Below are 16,523 nucleotides of genomic sequence, written 5' to 3'. Positions count from 1 at the left end.
TCAGTGCCCTTCTCCCAAGAGACCATCTGTTCCATGTGGCATAAAGAGTCCATTTCACAGGCCCGCTACGACATAGGAGTATTAGGCTTGCTCAGTGTCGACGGTCCTCCCTGAGGTCAGGAAATGACAGTAATTCCTTTTTAATTTGCTTAAAACAACCTGGGATCATGTGGACCATAGTAATTTGGGGGGTATTGGGAAAACGATCCCCGCACAAGCTTATAATTAGTTCAAGCATTTTAGCCTAAAATGGGACAATTAATGGGTGTGTACCGCATCATACCTGGAGCTCACTGGCACATCCAGCGCTCTTTCGGAATTGAGGGGTCAATCTTATGGAGCACAGTATGGCACCGATATCACCTGGAGCCCTTTGACCTTTTAAAGGGATGTTCCCAATGTTAGACTGATAGCATTGTGCAAGCTGTAGAGTCCTGATTGGCACAATGCTTATCTAGGTATGTAATCCAGGTAGCACAGACAGTTCCTCAACCTTAACAGCAGGAAGGTGATTGGACAGTTATGGTGAATCAGCAGAAAAATGAAGTAAACACTCTGATCTGGCCTCTTGTCAGAATGTTTCTATCAGCAAGTTTGAGTGCTGCTGTGCAGTTAATTATAGAAGGCTAACATCAATACAAACTCTGAAACTTGCAGTAGGTATGTTTTAAAAAGGTTTGTTTTTAATGAATGTTTAAACTTGATAATACATATTATTTTTAAATCTTACTGCAGTTTAGCTTTTAGCCCCGGTTCACACCAGTGCGATTTGACAGTTTTTAAAGTCGCACCCCATTTGTGCCTATGGGACTGTTCAAATAGGTACGACTCTGACTTGCTGGGATTTCACGTGCGACTTGCATCAATATCTGTGCATGAAGTCGCACAGATGTCAGCAAGCTGCACATGATTTCGCACTAACCGGCGGCTTTGAAAGCCGCATCCAGTCTGACCTGGGGCTAAAGTTTGAGTTCACCTTTAAGGAAAAGCCTTCGGTACAGGCTTTCAGTTAGAAAGCTGGAGGAAGAGTGAATATACTACGAGCAAGCTGATCAGCTGATTTTAAATGTGACAGCGGCTGTGGGGGAGAGGATCCCCTGCCCGCTGTCACAGGGGAAAGGGGGTCAGGGAAAAAGAAGGGCAACAGCTTGAATGTGTTTAATATTAAACCCTAAATACGGGTGTAGTATATAACGTGTTCTAAAGGTGAATTTAGATTTTAAAGAATGTTCTGCTGGTTTTCTTACTGTGAACCCTTTAAGATATGACTTTTTTTCTGCTCTCTCTACAGATCCTAACTTTGTTCGCACTTTTCTGACAACATATCGCTCTTTTTGTAAGCCACAGGAGTTACTAAGTCTTCTCATTGAAAGGCAAGTGCATACGTTGTATACATTGGCTTTAAAGTGATAATAAAGGTTCCCGTGTAAAAAACAAAACAAACATGTCATACTCACTGAGTGCCCCCAGAACAAGCAGCTTGCTATGGGGGCATTCAGGCAAGCTCACTTTAAAGCTGCTGCTCTGTGTGACCATTCACACACAGAGCTGTGGCTCAGCCCCACCCCCTCTCTCTCTCCTCATTAGCTTACTGGCTGTGATTGACAGCAGCAGGAGCCATTGGCTCCCGCTGCTGCCTTAGCCAATGGGGAGTGAGTCCCTGGAGAGCTGAAGCTCTAGTGCACTTCGCTGAATCGAGATGGGGCTCAGGTGAGTATTAGGGGGGGCTGCTGCACGGAGAAAGTTTTTTACCTTTGTGCAACTTTTTTACCTTTGTTTTTTTAAGGAAAAGCTATGCCAAATGTGATCCTTTAAAGCAGATGCAAGCCCTAATTGAATGGCATTTAGTTTGCTAAATCACTGTATATCATACACAATTGCCTTTTTTTTTCTTTTTTCTTTTTTTTTTTTTTTTTTAAACGCTTTACCCTTTTCTCTTTTAGGTTTGAAATCCCAGATCCTGAACCCACAGAAGCAGATAGACTGGCAATAGAGAAAGGAGAACAGCCAATTAGCACCAACCTTAAGAGATTTAGAAAAGAATATGTTCAGCCAGTGCAACTCAGGTTGGTCTCTGTTGGATCTAGCGATGCATAAAAGTGGCCAAAAAGTGAGAGTGCCAACTATGTTTAGGCCCCTTTCGCACTTGTGCGACTTGGGACTGCAAAGTCGCTTGACAAGTCGGACAAATCTGACGCTAAGTGGGACTTTTTGGGGACCAGTGACACCAATACAGTGATCAGTGCTTAAAAAAAATGCACGGTCACTGTATAAATGACACTGGCAGTGAAGGGGTTAACATCAGGGGCGATCAAAGGGTTAAGTGTGCTCCTAGGGAATGCTTTTTAACTGGGGGGGGGGAATGCTGTGACTGGAGGAAAACGGAGATCCGTGTTTCTGCTTAGCAGAAACACAAGATCTCAATTTTCCTCCCTTACAGAACGACGGTCTGCCTTGTTTACATAGGCAGACCGCTGTTCTGCCTCTGCCAGGGAACGATTGCGGGTGGCTGGCCGCCAGACCCGCTGATTGGCTCCCGCTGTGTCCAATCACAGCGAAAGCGTGGCTCCGGCGGCGCACGCCCCAGAGCCGACAATAGTAATCGCATACAGGTACGTGATTTTGAGCTTAAGGGCAGCCCTGACGCAGTACACGTCCTTGGTTGGTTAAAATTTTGCACGATCTCGAGGCACACCATTCTAAAATGTAAAAAAATAAACAAATAGTTTTACATACCGTAGCAATATCCACACACTTAGAACACTCAGCATTAGTGGTGATTTAGGGCTCATGCACATGAGACCCGGTGCAAACTCTGCTGAACACGTTTTTAAAAGCTGAAACCGGCATTTAGAAACGCCCGTTTTGCCACGTTTAGCTGCGTTTTACCGCGTTTGCGTCTAGAAGCGTCTGCAGAGCAGAGAATGACATTTTGCGACCCAACTTTGGGGCTCAGTATCTCAGGGCCACTTGGTGCTAGGAACCCCAAATTTGGTGTGCTAACACAGTGGGGTTCCTTGCACCAAGTAGCCCCGAGATATGGTGCCCCAAAGTCGGATCGCTAAATGTCAAGCACTTCTGCAGCAGAGAATGACATTTTGTGACCCGACTTTGGGGCCCCATATCTCGGGGCCACTTGGTGCTAGGAACCCCAAATTTGGATATGTTATAGTGTTTGTGTTAGCACACCAAATTTGGGGTTCCTAGCACCAAGTGGCCCCGAGATATGGGGCCCCAAATTCGGGTCGTAAAATGTTCCTTTAAAAACACTTATAAACGCAAACGCGGTACCGGTGTTTAGCCGCGTTTGGCGTCTGAAACGTGGAAAACTTTTGCGTCTGAACCCATTTTTTTGCTTCTGGAAAAACGAGGTTAAACGCAACTGCCTAAAAACGAGACTGTGTACATGGACACATAGGATAACATTGAATGGGTTCAGGGGCAGTTGAAAAAAGTTTCCAACTGCCTCTGATTGCGCGTTTAACAGCGTCGCGTGTGCATGAGGCCTTAGTCTTTCAGCTAATGTGACCCCAGTGCTGAGAGGGGCAAGGGAGTGGCTGGCAAGGATGCTGTGCATATGTGCCCAATGTCCTCCTTATCAGCCAATTACATCATTGGTCGTTAGGATGCCGGCGACTAGAAGGTTGTAACGGTGCACAATGAAAATCTGTGGCTTTGTGTAACTAAAAGGCAGGCTTCATCCACCCGCTGGCTTGTATAAAAAAATTTGGGACATTTTGCCAAGGCATTCTGGTTGAAAATCGCAGGATTGGAGAAAGGAGGGGGGAAGAGGAAGGAGGTGCAGGGAAGTGCATTGCAAACCGACTATATGGAGATATATGTTCCCACTGATGCACACAGTGTAGGGAGACACGACTCTAGTTCCTGTATGCACGGGTAGCTCCATAGGTTTCTGCAAGAGAAAGGAGCCACTCTGAAATGGGAAATCTGGGGTGGAGTGGTCATGGCACCAGTTTAAACTGAAACATAGCTGCACAATCATTTAAAGGATTTAAATCGGCGCTAAAGGTGCTTAAAAATGAGGGTTTCATATCACTTTGAGTTAACTTTTTGTTCCTTTTACTACTGGAATGTCAAATTATTTTTCCTTTGTGCCCTACTCTGTGTAGCTATTACCATACCTCTTCATGTTTTCAGGGTTTTAAATGTATTTCGGCATTGGGTTGAACATCATTTCTATGATTTTGAAAGAGACGAAGAACTTCTAGATCGATTAGAAATCTTTATCTCCAGCGTTAAAGGTAAGAATGGATCTGACATGAAGTGTCAGCCCTGTGAACCTGTACTTATAGGTTTTCATTATAGGAGGTAGACTAAGCTTCCAGTATTTTTCACCTCTGCTTTTCCTTCAAAGTCACAGCTCCTTTACAAGCCTGTGTAAAGTGGCAAAGACAAAACATGCAAAGCGATTGACAACCCTTTCATATCCCGGTCCTTACGAGGCAGCCCTGGCCCTTATGATTGGCTGCCTATTCCCCTATTCCTGGATTTTCTTGGGCTTTTGTATAAGATTGGAGTGACTGAGGAGTGCAGTATGATCAGGATGATCCATGTGCCTGTTATCCTGTACATGGCATGGGCACATGAAGGATTGCTTTAAGGTTATCAGTTCACAAGAAAAAAAAAAACTGTAAAAGAGTTTCACGCCAGTGCGATTTGTCATGCGATTTGACAGTTCTAAGTCGCACCTCATTGCTGGCAATGGAACCGTTCAAATAGCCGTGACTCATGTCACAGCAACTTTGAAAAATATTCCTGCAGTACTTTTTCCAGTTTCACTGCAACTTGCATTGATTTCTGTTAAATGAAGTCGCAGGCCAAAGTGAAATCGGCAGTGCAAATAGCACTGATGTGCAGCTTTAAAATCCTGCTGAAGTAGTGCAAATTCTAATTCTGCATCGGTATGAACGGGGGCTTATACTTATCTTTTCTGTATTGGAGGCTGCCAGTGGCAGCTACCGGGTAGAGCACTCCCCCACGGCGGGGAATGCCTGGGAACAGTGACATCACCCATAGGCTCTCATGTCGCAGCCATTGTCTGTGCTCCCTCCTTTCCCCGGCAGCTGCCGCTGGCTGACATAGGTGAGCAGGATCACATGACCAGACCATAGTGGGAATAGTGAAAATAGGCAACTATATATATCTTTTTTTACACAGGTTAGTTGGCAATAGGTGTTGAGAGAAGGGAGGGGAAATTTTTAAGACTAGTTATGTTTAGGCTGGAATTCTACTTTAAACATCCGAAACACTTCTGGGTGTCACATGGTCTTTCAATGTGTACTGCTGTTCCACCCACCGGCCGCTATATCACTGCAGGACACAGCAGTGAAGCAGCAGCTGGATGGAGAAACCACAGAAAGCTTTAGGGGACCATTCATTTGACTCTGGACTCTGGAAGTGTGCTTGGGATTCTTCGGCTGGTATAGCTCCTCAAGAGAGCAAAGAGGGGCAGGACAGGTAAGTATCTATTGAGGGACACATGAGTTCCTAAACTTTCTGTAGGCAGTAGTAGTTTGAGGAGCTGATCATGGATGGAATAGATATTTCTTACACAGATGTTTACCTGAATTTTATTTACTATTGTGTTTAAGGTAAATCCATGAAGAAATGGGTTGAGTCCATTGCCAAGATAATCAGGAGGAAGAAGCAAGTACAGGCTAATGGAGTCAGTCACAACATCACATTCGAGAGCCCCCCGCCTCCTATTGAGTGGCACATTAGCCGATCTAATCAGTTTGAAACATTTGACTTGATGACTCTACACCCCATAGAGATCGCGCGCCAATTGACGCTGATTGAGTCTGACCTCTACAGGTAATGCATTGCATTGTTGGAGCAAACAGCGGGGCTTCCGTTTTATTTTTGGGGTATCAAAATCATTAAATGGCCTATGCAATTAAAGGGAAATTATAATGGTTTAGGGTCAGTTTTAATTTTAGGTAATTTTTTTTCCATTTTTAAAACTGTCGTTTTGTATTTTTTCTTTTAATATTTGTGTACAATCTTTGTTTTTATATATAAAGTATTAACACACAGTAATAGGATGTACATCAAACTTTAAAATTTCTGGATATTTCTGTCCCTGTTCAGGGCTGTCCAGCCATCAGAACTTGTAGGAAGCGTTTGGACAAAAGAAGACAAAGAAATAAATTCCCCTAACTTGCTTAAGATGATTCGCCATACTACGAACCTGACGCTTTGGTTTGAAAAGTAAGTTCTGGAGATTTGTTTTTTTTTTTTAAATGAACTACTAACAGAATAAGGTTTAGTACAAAGCAGACAGGGCTGTGCTGTGTGGTAGGGCTATGCAGGACACATTTTTAGGACTTAAAGAGGGAGTAAACTCCCATCTTTGACTTGTACCATTTAGGAGATATTTACTGTATTTGCAGCCGATGACATCATCGGCGCATGCGCTCTGAAGGAACGGCCACTCAGGCTGTTCTTTCAAAGTCCTGGGCCATTAACAGCGGCTCCCCCCGCACATGCGCAGGAGTGACATCATCACGGCTGCAGCCAGTCACACAGCCGAAGTCCGCGGACCCGGAAGGAAGACGGGTGAAGATGGAAGCGGCCTTCAGCAATGAGCCCTTCGCTGGAGGGCTTCGTTTTCAGGTGTCACATAGTCTGCTAGTATGCGATGCATACTAGCACATTATATTACTACCTTGCAGGTCAGGAAAAAAAATCACCCAGCGGCTTACTACCGCTTTAGTATTAGTCCCCTTTTATATGTTTTTCATATGTGTGTTTGTCTGAAATTCAATGTTAATTGATTAAAATGCAACTCAGGCCAGCAGCTTTTTCTAGTTTTGGGTAGATATAGGAGAGGTAAGAACTTTGCCATGTTTCTTTTTAACCATTTGGGAGATTCACTCATTTTCTGTCCTGGTGACCACTGCTCCCAGGTAGTACTTTCTGCTTAGTCCTCATTCTACAATTAGGAAACAAGAATTAGAATAGACTAGAATAGGCTGTATGTATATCTACAGAACAGAAGCAGGAAAGCATGTGCAGAAACATTTGAAAACATCCTTGCCATGTCTATAGAGATTTTGTTTCTGCTACAAACCAGATTTGTGGAATTTCTTATTCTATACCATCTAACAGAAACTGTGCTTAGAAATCGTCACAGCTATCTAGAAATACCTAGAGAGCAGCTGTGAAAACTCTGTGTAAAAATACACTTTCTTCAGATGTTTATAGCTGATAATTGAAGTTGGCCCAGATACAATGATAATATCCCTCCTTGTCTGATTGGCTAGAATTTTGTTTTCTTTTAGAATATCACAAGGAGCAGTAAGAGTTGCTTTGACCCCATAAGCTGGAATGTATAGTTTCATAATATTTTAAAGTTTCAGTTTTTTCTCTTTCTTTCGTTGTACAGGTGTCTCGTGGAAACGGAACATTTTGAGGAGCGAGTGGCTGTCTTCAGTCGAATCATTGAAATCCTTCAGGTGTTCCAAGACTTAAACAATTTTAATGGTGTTCTAGAGATAGTGAGTGCAGTGAACTCTGTTCCCGTGTATCGGCTGGATCACACCTTTGAGGTGCGTGATATACTTGTCTCTTCTGACAAAAGAAAAACTACTTTTAGCATTTCTTATGTCACTTATGTCATCTCTGATGCTTTGAAATGCTTGAATAACTAAATTTTATTCTCTAGGGTGTTAGAAAAAAAAAAGTATAATGTTTGGGGTTCTAAGTAATTTTCTAGAAAAAAAAAATGCGTTTTTAACTTGTAAATAACAAATCTCAGAAAGAGGCTTGGTCCTTAAAGTGGGGTTCCACCCAAAAAAAATAAACTACATGAAAAATCCTAAAAAAAAATACAAAAAAACATTTGGATATATATATTTTTTTTAACTTACCTCTAAATGCCTGTTGCTAGGGGGTCCCTCGTAGTCTGCCTCTTCCAGTGCCTGGGCTGGTGACATCACTTCCCCCTCGGCACAGGAAGGGCTCGGCTCTGCTCCCTCCCTCCTGTCAATCATCTGGGACCCATTTACAGGGCCCAGGTGACTGAGCGGCCAATCATGGCTCGCGCATGCGCAGTGGGTGGCAGGCTGTGAAGCCACAGCCCGGCGCCCACAGTTGCAATGCCGGCGCCGCTGAACGGAAGGGGGAGATGAGCGGGGCTTCGATCCCTCGCATCGCTGGACCCTGGGGCAGGTAAGTGTCCAATTAAAAGTCAGTGTATCTATCTATCTATCTATCTATCTATCTATCTATCTATCTATCTATCTATCTATCTATCTATCTATCTCACACACACACACAGTGGTGACATCTCTCCAAAGTTAGGGAAATCCCCTCTGTGACAGTAGTCAGAACAAGTTTCCTTATTTCCCCCTGACTTCCTATTATTGTGACAATGCTAACATTTTTGAAAATTTCCCACTACTTTTGTATCGGAGACAATAGTCACGAGGACAGAAAATGTGGGCCTCCTTGTTTGGATGACAGACAACAATTAAAACCTGGCAGGGGTTTTAATTGTTTGGTGGGAACATATGAAGCACACGAGAGAGTGAATAGCTCTCCATAGGAACACTCCCATCACCTAAAGTGCAGGAAAACACATTTGCATATCTGCCCTAGCAATGTAGATTTATTGTTTTCAGAGATTCTGCTACAGACTGAAATGAACCTTGTATGCCTAATGCAATCAAAAATCCCAGAGTTTCTTCTCAGATAAAACCTTAAAGGACAGCTGAGGTTAGTCATTCTACAAAACGTATATAGAAGATAGAGTTTAAAGAAATTTATATTAAGGTTATAGTGTAATTGTGTGCAAGAGCATTTGTCATTATGCCATAAAATATCATTAGGGTTATTATTATTATTGCCATTACAAGTATGATAATCCAAAGAATCCCTAGTTATCCCTCGCAGTGTACTGACTATGCTGACAGCTCTCCTACTGCCTGTCCATGATTTAATCATACTTTTATGCTAAAATCAATTACCTGTATTGCCACAGTAGACAGCTGCTACAGGGAGAGGTAGCCAAGTAACTCCTAGCAAATTACAGGACGTCCCCGACTTACGAACGGCCCCAATGCCGGCTGCTTGTGCTTCCACGCTGGTCCTGGATACCTCCGAGCAGCTATCTTGCCACATTCCACACTGCAGTACTTCATGTACTCCATGGCCAGAAGCGCCCAGAACATCCCACATCCCTCCACAGGCGCACATCCCCCTGCACATCCCTACACTTGCAAGCAGTGTTCCGACTTATGAAGAATTTTCACTTACGAACAAACCTAAAGTCCTTCACGTGTTCGTAACTCGGGGACTGCCTGTATTGCACCCCTGGTATTAGTACAGTGGGTAAAATAATTATTTATTATCTTAAAAGTCCGCGCTCAGGAAAACAGAAGGGCTGCAGCCTCCCCCTAATTAATTCCCACTGGGAGTTAATTGACATATATGAAAAGAAGTTTGGGAAATTGGCGCTGCCCTATTAGCAGTGTTAAAATGATTAGAAGATGATAGTGTTAATAAAAAGCTTGTAAACACACTAAAGGTGATCGTGCAGTTTCTATGCAAAAGACAAACAAATATGAGGCCAAATACCATAAACATGCATGAGAGTGAACTAAGCTTACGATTTGTCCACTAGGAAAGCAAAGCCTTACATATGTGTAAAGATAAAAGTAAAGGATAAATAATTAAATAAATAACCTCAAATAAAAAATGAAAAATAAACACTCTGGAGATGAGCGTGCAAATCCTCTGTGATATATAAATGTGCTGGTAGGTCCCGTGTAATACGAAAAGTGAAATAAATTTACAGCAACCCAATTTGCAAAAACTTAAAGTTTTGTGACAGTGTAACACCCCCTTTGGGGCTAACAGCATCAGTAATAAAAAATAAATATTAATTAAAACATATCAGCAACATGTGTATTAACTCCTATGTGCACTGTTTCTGATAAAGTGAACCATAAATTCCTGAGACTCCGTATTATCATATATTAAGCCCCAATGGGACTCATGTGATGTATGAACAAAATCTTATACAAGCAAACTTATGTACGATTAGGTGATTACTGAAAAAACTCTTTTAAACTGCATAAAAAAATATATAAAAATATATAAAGTCTCTGTGAAAAAAACAGGAAAAATGAATGTCTCTATGGAGAAACAGGAGTTCAATAGAAGCCAAGGCCCGGTCAGTATGCAGTTATAGATGCCAAAGGGTAAAAAATGGTGACTTCCGTGCTCGTACAAACTGGTGACTCCAAGTGCTCCCCCCCCGTGCTCCCCCACTCACCAGAATCAGTCACCCCCACGGGGGTACTGCGCAAAAGAGTGGGTATCTTGGGATGGCTGTCTCTGTAGATGTCCCGCTTGTGCTCCGCTGCTCCGTGGGATCACTCCAGTGATCCGACTCAGGATTCCCACCTAGTGTTCCAGGGCTGGGCTCCTCCTGAGATGTGTGCAAACCCGGTCACCAATTACAAGCAATGTATTACCTCTGTGCTTGCCAGCAAGGGTTTCTCCACCACGTACTAAGTCATGTTTTCCTTGGGGGTCAAATACTCATTTTACTCACTGAACTGCAACTCAATTTATAACATTTGTATCGTGTTTTTTCTGGATTTTTGGTTGATAGTCTATCTCTATCATTTAAAATATATCTATGATAAAAATTATAGACCCTTCATTTCTTTGTAAGTGGGCAAACGTAACAAATCTGCAGGGGATCAAATAATCATTTTCCTCACTGTATATATTGTGACCCTATTCACTTAAAAAGCATTCTATGCTAATAATTATAACTGGTAAGAGTTAGAGTGAAAGTAAAACATTACATTTTGTTACATTACAGGCATTACAGGAAAGGAAGAGGAAAATCTTGGATGAAGCTGTGGAACTTAGTCAGGATCACTTCAAAAAATATCTGGCAAAACTCAAGTCAATCAACCCACCTTGTGTGCCTTTCTTTGGTAAGTCACTTTCCATTTTTAGTGACTGTAGTGAAACGTAAATGTGTCTTTGCATTAGAAACTCATAGAGCATGCTGGGACTTGTAATTTTACAAAGTTTGGTGTGATATTCTGGAGATTCGCCCTTCTGTTGCCCTGAAACATAGTCTCATTTCTGGGCTGCATTAACGGAGTTCTATGCGTTAAGAGAAAAAAAACACCTGTGTGTAGCAGCCTCCCCAGCACCCCCCTAATTACTTACCTGAGCCTTATCTCTCTGCAGTGATGTCCACGAATGTCTAAGCCGCCCGAGACACAGTAACAGCACCATTGGCTCCCACAGCTGTCAGTGAAAGTCAGTCAGCCAATCAGGGGAGAGAGGGGGCAGGGCCAGGTTGTTGCTCCATGTCTGAATGGATAGACGGAGCTCTGACTCTGCTCGGGTGCCCCCTTTGAGAGCTGCTGGCTGTGGGGGCACTCGATAGGGGGGAGGGGCCAGGAGCAGCAAAGAAGAACCCGAGAAGAGGAGAATCCAGGCTGCTCTGTGCAAAACCAACTGGACAGAGGAGGCAAGTATAACATGTTTTTTTGTTTTTTTTTTCTTTAAACAAGCCTTTACAATAACTTTAAACTATAAAGACCACCCTGCTGTTAACTTAAAGAGGAACTGCCGTCTGCTCACATAATTTGTAATAAAAACATCTTTGCCATTCTAAAGCTTCCCTCAAACCACTTTGCATATTATTTTATATATACTGTGATTCTGTACTTGCCTAATATGCTGCAGAAATCTCCCTCCACTGAGCTTGGCTGCAATCATTTTAACTGTGGGCAGCTGAAGTTGCTGTCTGTTCACTTCCTGGATTTACACAGACACACCGAGACACGCCTCCAGCTCTGCTGCTCTCATTGGCCCTCTTATGGCTCATCCCCCCTCCCTTCTTGTAATTGAATGTTATTAAAAATGTCCTTTCCTTTATAATCTGCAGTGCTGTAATATTCTGTAAAACACAATTCAATATGGCTTCCTGGAGGCGTTCTGTACACAGATGTGGTGTACAGACTGCCCCCCAGATATGTAATTTCCCACTCGTGTGATTGGCTTACTTATTTTCCCAGAAGTCTGCAATAAAATATAAGTCAGATGTTAGGCATCCCCTGCAACAATAATTACATTTTTGGTGGGATATTCTAAGGCTGGGTTCACACTAGTCTGCGAATTGCAGCTCCGGTTTCCCTGCGAAGATAAAAATGATTCATTCAGCGGTTCCTCTCTGTTGTAGCTGCGGATCAGCTGACCAGGGAGAGGGGGGACGTGTAGTGAGGAGGGGGAGAGAATTTCCTGTTCACAATGGAACACATCTGCGAATCAGATGCGTTCCCATTGAAGATTATGTGCCTGCAATTTGCACCACACTGCCTAGAAAACGCACACGTTTTTTGTGCAATGCGGACTGCAAATGCAATGCACATATGTGAACCAGACCCATTGAAAAGAATATATTTTCAAATGTTCTGCAAATTGGATGCGGTGTAAGCCGCTTCCAATTCGCATACAGTGGAACCTTAGATTACGAGCATAATCCGTTTCAGGAGTATGCTCGTAATCCAATGTACTCGCATATCAAAGCGAGTTTTTCCATTGAAGTCAATGGAAACGAAAATAATTATTTCCGCATTGACTTCAATGGGATGCAATACCACATGCGGCCGGGGGGGGGGGGCGCCGGAGAGCGTCGGAGAGCGTCGGAAACGGCCGAGAAGGCCAGAGGGACACGTCGGCTGACCTCGGAAAGACTCCGTTCACGAGCCTTTCTGAGGTTTGCCGAGGTCAGCCGAACTGTCCTCGGGCCTTTCCGTGCATTTCCGAACGGCGCCGATCAGCGACTTTCGGCTCTGCTCGGCTCCGGCGCCTCCCACCTCAGGCCAAAAGCAGTATTGCACACCGCTTTTGGCCTGAATCCTGCTCGTTTTGCGAGACAAACTATCAAACCGAGTTAGGATTTTTAAAAATATAGTGCTCGGTTTGCGAAACGCTGGTTAACGGCGTTACTCGCAAACCGAGGTTCCACTGCATGTGTGAACTGGGCCTCAAAGGGAAATTACGTCTAAAGGGATGCAGACCCTTCCACTTTCCTCATTAGAACCCTGCAGGCGCAGCAGCTGATTGATAATTATAAAATCACTCCCAAACCGATTCCCTTTCCACACGGACACAGAGAAACAAGCAGCTGTTTCTTTAGAATAATAAAAGGTAGGAAACTGCAACAAAGTTTGTCGAAATCCTTGCAATGTACATAGATGACCCAGGGAGTAATGTTTTCTTCTCAACAAAAGTGGAGTTGCTGTTTAAAGAATTATATATGAAGGCTCTATTATAGTTGACCTCTCTTTTTGAGAATGTTAAAGCGGTAGTAAACTCTCATACTTCTACCCGAAAAATAAAACACAGAATGAAGTTCATTGAGTTACTTTAAATCAAAGCGCCGTATAGGGAAAATATATGAAGGCTTCTTATTTGTAAAAACTTTGTATTTGATAAAGCTCTTTTCCCCTGCAGCCGCCATGCTGACTTCTGTCTTCTGTGTTCATTACTGTTATTACTCCCTTTCCATGTCCCTAATCTCGCGCGCTTGCTGCCGGGCAATGGCGTCCCTAGGGGGGGCCCTGACCCCCCCCCCCCAACATTATGCTGTGCCCCACCATGTGCCGCCCCCAAACCCCCCCCAATTAAAAAAAATAAATAAAATTATTTTTTTTTTTTTGTACAAAAAATTAATGTCTAAGAGGGAGAGAGTCCCCAGTCAGCTCCTGCCGGTGATTCCTCCCCCCTCCCTCTGCTCGCTGACACTGCATAATGCAAGCGCTCACACAACCACGGCTGCCCGATCTGCTCCTTCCCCTGCATCCTCATTGGCAGGGAAAAGGGCGAGTTGCAGGAAGGACTCCACCAGGTCTCTCAGTTACTGAAAAAACAGACTGATTTCTCCAAACCTTAGGACAGGAGAACCAGCCTGTAAATTCCAAGAGATGCCAGACCAGAGCTGTCAATAGCAGGGGCAGGACAGCAAGAGGAGGCTGGGGAACCCCACAGTGGCAGAACACCAGGGCCCGATGGCAAGACAACCTTTGCAACCCTGATAGTTCTCCCACTGCTTTGGACCCTTATATTTTCTTGGTATGCTGGTGACATATATCTCTTGTTTTCTGCCACCCTGGGGGACAATACAGTAGGAAGGGAGCTCACTGCAGAACATGTGAAAGGGCCGTTGTGGGGTCGTAGTAAAGGGCCCCAGGATATAGAGATATATATATATATATATATATATATATATAATTGCATTTTATAGTTGCCCCCCTACTTTTGTCCCTGTCCCCCCATGTGCTCCCCCTAAATATGAAAGCTGGAGACGCCACTGCTGCCGGGTTAAGGCTCAGCTTATGAACAGCAAACAGTCTCGCGGGATCTCGGAGCTGATGCCACGCAAAGGAAATGGTGCAGCCCCAGCATGTAAACACCAATTTTCCGGCAAGAAGAAGAGCCTGCCGGAAAAATGGGACTACCTGCACATGCGCCGATTACATCATTGATAAGAAAAGGACAGATTAGCCAGAAAGGGATAAGGTAGGAAGTGTTTTACACAGAGAAACCAGTTCACAAGGTAGGAAAGCTTGATATGGTGGAAATAGCACAGGATGGGTTTACTATGGCTTTAAGTGCTTTGCTCACAAAGGGACAGCCACCAAAAAAATAAAAGGCAGCCGATACAAGAATAACAGTGCTTACCAGTCCAGCTGCCAGTGACTAACCTTTGAATTCTTGCAGTTGAAGAATCTTCTGCATCCCGCATTTCAGGGTGTGACAAATGCTTACATGGTCCATTGTGTGTTGTGGTTCATCCATTGGCTGCATACATCATTGTGTCCATGCACAGCTGTAGTAACCTCTCATTGGGGTTGGGGGGTAGCGCAGGCATCCCGAACGCTTTTAAGTTCCAGAGTCTCTTGGTTCCTCAGCTGGTGAAGTCTTGCAAGAGAGTGAAGATTGCAGTCAATGGTGATGGAACTGGTAGGTATTATTACAGGCTTAGAAGAGTGGTTATTTCCCATGTCATCTTGCATTGTTTTTAGCCCCTCGATTTTTTTTTCCCCTATACTACCATAGCCAAAAGTTTAGCTCAACCTTCAGTCTGCAAAATATTGAGATTGCTGCCCCACGCTTTGGTTTCCACCTTCATTCTGTTGGGTATATGTCTCACTAATGAGCAAATGATTGTTTTCCTTTATTCCAGGAATATATTTAACCAATATACTGAAGACTGAAGAAGGTAACCCAGACTTCCTCAAGAGACATGGCAAAGAGCTCATCAATTTCAGTAAGAGGCGGAAAGTGGCAGAAATCACGGGAGAGATTCAACAGTACCAGAACCAGCCTTACTGTTTACGGATAGAACCCGAAATCCGGGTATGGATTGAGGACAAAATGTGTCAAAGTTGCACCGGTATCGATATCTGTGTCGAGACTGAACATTTGCATGAGTACTCGTGCAAATGCTCAGATACCTAAAACCGATACCTTTGCAGTGCGACTTGAACCCCTACAAAATGAATGGGCTCAAATCGCACTGCAAAGAATTGCATACAATTAAAACAGGAATGCGGTGCGATTCCGGTTTTAAATTGTATGTGTTTTCACCCACCGCTCCTTTGTGAACCCAGGCTTATAGTGACTTCAATATGAGGGAAACCTCATGCGATTCAGACAGGAACCGCACTGCATTCCTGTTCAAATCACATGCGATTCTTCACAGTGCGATTTGAGCCCATTCATTTTGTATGGGCTCAAATCGCACTGCAAAGGTAATGGTATTCAGTATCGGCGGGTACTTGACCAAAAGTATCGGTACCGGTAAAAAAAGCGGTATCCGTGCAACCTTATATCATAGCAGCCTATCAGATTTTAGGGCAGTATAACACCTAAAGTGTATGTAAACCTCACCAATGAGCTTTTTTGCTTTGCTACTGTTTGGTCTGTTAAATATTTCAGTGAAAACCCTTTGCTATAAATCCCTGCCATAAGTGTAAAAAAAAAAAATGCCTGTTGGTCCTGCCAAATAACTTGTGTGCTGATAACTTCCTGTGCTTTCTGCCTCTGCTCACAGCACTGATGTTTGAGCATCTTCTTTTTTGGACATAATTTCAGGCGTTTTGCATGTATTTGCACGTAAAAGCAGGTTTGCGCATTTGTGCGCAACAATACATTTCTGGGGAAAATTCATGAACATTTATGCTCATAAGTGCACATTTGCACGCACCGACACAAAATACTGACTGGGAACACCAATGTTTCTAATTATTTTGTAAACAATGGGCTGCATTTTAGATTAGCAAAAAAAAAAAAAAAAACACTGCGCTGAGCTTTTTCAAGCTGCAGTGTGCAAGAGGCCTTATAGTTAGCATTGATCCCTGGTCTCTCTGGGGACTACAAAACACCTCCCCTCTGTCATGGAGAAGGGAAGTTGAGCTCTAGTTTTGACTGTTGGTGACAACACTGCTCCTCCGTAGATA

General features: G+C 43.5%; 1 protein-coding gene across 2 annotated transcripts in view; it reads left to right on the top strand.

Annotated features, from left to right (window-relative positions):
* Window positions 1–16,523, top strand: part of SOS2 (SOS Ras/Rho guanine nucleotide exchange factor 2) — a 117,910-nt gene that overhangs the window by 87,529 nt on the left and 13,858 nt on the right. For both annotated transcript variants that reach the window (XM_073609434.1, XM_073609433.1), the window contains exons 11-18: window positions 1,292–1,373; window positions 1,944–2,066; window positions 4,159–4,262; window positions 5,613–5,835; window positions 6,112–6,231; window positions 7,409–7,571; window positions 10,859–10,976; window positions 15,248–15,420. In XM_073609434.1, coding sequence (XP_073465535.1) covers window positions 1,292–1,373; window positions 1,944–2,066; window positions 4,159–4,262; window positions 5,613–5,835; window positions 6,112–6,231; window positions 7,409–7,571; window positions 10,859–10,976; window positions 15,248–15,420 — 1,106 coding nt within the window. The remainder of the gene's footprint in view (window positions 1–1,291; window positions 1,374–1,943; window positions 2,067–4,158; window positions 4,263–5,612; window positions 5,836–6,111; window positions 6,232–7,408; window positions 7,572–10,858; window positions 10,977–15,247; window positions 15,421–16,523) is intronic.

Source organism: Aquarana catesbeiana, linkage group LG13 (genome assembly GCF_042186555.1).
Source record: "Aquarana catesbeiana isolate 2022-GZ linkage group LG13, ASM4218655v1, whole genome shotgun sequence".
Taxonomy (NCBI): domain Eukaryota; kingdom Metazoa; phylum Chordata; class Amphibia; order Anura; family Ranidae; genus Aquarana; species Aquarana catesbeiana.
The sequence above is the reverse complement of the archived record's forward strand: the minus strand, read 5'-3'. Positions and strand labels throughout refer to the sequence as shown.